The sequence below is a fragment of the Octopus bimaculoides genome, chromosome 5, assembly GCF_001194135.2.
Source record: "Octopus bimaculoides isolate UCB-OBI-ISO-001 chromosome 5, ASM119413v2, whole genome shotgun sequence".
Lineage (NCBI taxonomy): Eukaryota > Metazoa > Mollusca > Cephalopoda > Octopoda > Octopodidae > Octopus > Octopus bimaculoides.
In genome coordinates this window covers 78,035,320-78,037,418 of record NC_068985.1, presented here as the reverse complement: position 1 = coordinate 78,037,418, position 2,099 = coordinate 78,035,320, and the positions used below count along the sequence as shown (strand labels likewise).

The 2,099-nt window shown below is 38.9% G+C and overlaps 1 protein-coding gene across 2 annotated transcripts in view; it reads left to right on the top strand.

Annotated features, from left to right (window-relative positions):
* Positions 1-2,099, top strand: part of LOC106883321 (uncharacterized) — a 15,299-nt gene that overhangs the window by 4,915 nt on the left and 8,285 nt on the right. For both annotated transcript variants that reach the window (XM_052967804.1, XM_014934320.2), the window contains exon 2: positions 947-1,183. In XM_052967804.1, the coding sequence (XP_052823764.1) occupies positions 947-1,183 (237 nt within the window). The remainder of the gene's footprint in view (positions 1-946; positions 1,184-2,099) is intronic.

Genomic DNA, 2,099 nt, shown 5'->3' with positions numbered 1-2,099 from the left:
CTGAGACTGCTTTCTTCCAACTGTTAAACATGGAGGAGGATCTGTGATGATCTGGTGTGTGTGTGTGTGGGGGGGGGGCTATATCTTGGAAATCCACCAGCCCAATGGTTTCCCTTTATGGCAGAATTAATAGTCAAGACTATTTAAGCATTTTATCTGATCAAATTCGTTCTCTGGTTGCAGAACTGTTTCCGGAGGGAAACGCAATCTTTCAGGATGATAATGCACCAACTCACACAGTTATAGTTGTTACTGAATGGCACGAGGAACTTCTAGTGAAGTTGAACATCTTATGTGGCTACAACAGTCTCCATATCTCAACATTATTGAACATTTACGGTACATTTTAGAAAAACAAGTAAGGAGTCGATATCCTCCACCGTCATCACTACAAGAACTGGAGACTGTTTTAGCTGAACAATGGACAAAAATTCCTTTGGAAGCAATTCAAACTTTGTACAAGTCCACACCTCGTAGAATTCAAGCGGGTCCTACCCCATATTAAAATAAATTTGTTTGAAATATTAAGATGTTTCCATTATATTGTCCAACGCCTGTATGTATATATATATATATATATATATACATATATATATATATGTAAATATATATGTAAATATATGTCGGTCCGTTCTTAATCACATGACTATTTGTCCAAACTTGTTCATGTGTCTGTCCGAACACGTTTGAGTATACATAGCTACATGTTCCTCATTCCATACTTACCTACATGTCTCGAAATGTAGTAACGGTATCATCTCTCTCTCTCTCTCTCTCTCTCTCTTTTCGCCCTGTCTGTCTGTCTGCCTGTCTGCCTGTCTGTCTGTCTGTCTCTCTGTCTCTCTCTCTCTCTCTTTATGTATGTATGTATGTATGTATGTATGTATCTATCTATCTATCTATCTATCTATCTATCTATCTATCTATCTATCTATCTGTCTTTCAGGCAGCCGGAAGCATACAGATGAAGCTGTCTTCTGTGAGGAAGGCCTGAACGGCACCAATCCCTACCAAGACAACTGTGCTCATTATTTCGATTGCCATCCGATATCTTCAAATGGGGGCCGCCTGTTGAAACGTTCGGGTGAGTGCCCTTATCCAATGTTGTTCAACAGCGGCACTCGGAGATGTGAGCCTTATCGATTTGTGCAGTGTGGTCCACGCTATGAACCAACCGAACCATGTGAGGCTTTTGATTTGTTATCTTATCTCTACCATATATTACCCCCCACACACACACACACGTGCTCACACTCGCACGTTCATGCGCGCACACTCACTCAAGCATGTACACAAACACACACGGTTACATCGCAACGAATACACTACAAACAATTACATAGGGTGCGTAAGGTATTTGAGGACATACTTTTTGTGAGTTATCGCTGCAATTTTTGCTAACGCTGTATAACCTTTGTTTCAGAAATAATGGCAGACCCTCAGCTTACTCAAGAAATGAAGAGGCATGCTGTTATTGTGGTTATAAATGCTGAGCATAGCGATTTAGAAATATCTCAATTTTTAAAAGTTGCCAGATCTTTCGTCTACAAAGTTTGTAAGGAGCTAAAGACTGAAAATGGAAACGTATCACCAGTATCAAAGTATAAAAAGCATTCTAAACGCTCTGAAATCATCAGAACACCTGAATATATCCATCAAGTTACAATCCCAGAAAGTCCATGAGGCCAACTGCAAAAGATCTCCATGTGTCAGAAGGAACAGTCAGAAATGTTGTTCACAAAGACATCAGATATAAGTCTTATATGATGAGGAAAATTCAATTCGTCAGAAAAAGCAGAAGAAAATCAATCACTACATCAGATCTAAAAGGCTCTTAAAGAAACTGAAAAATACAGTAGAAGAAGATTTGATTTGGTTTTTCTCAAATGAGATCAAAATGTTAACAGAGGAAATGAGAGATGGTTATGTGCAGACCCTTCTGAAGTTCCAAGTGTTATGCATACAAAATTTCTTGCAACTGTCATGGTTTTAGGGGTTGTCATCAATGAAGGACATGTGATGTTTCTTTATTTATTTCCATTGAAGTTCTAGAAATAATTGTTAAGCCCTGGATAGACAGTGTATGCAATGGAAGGCCA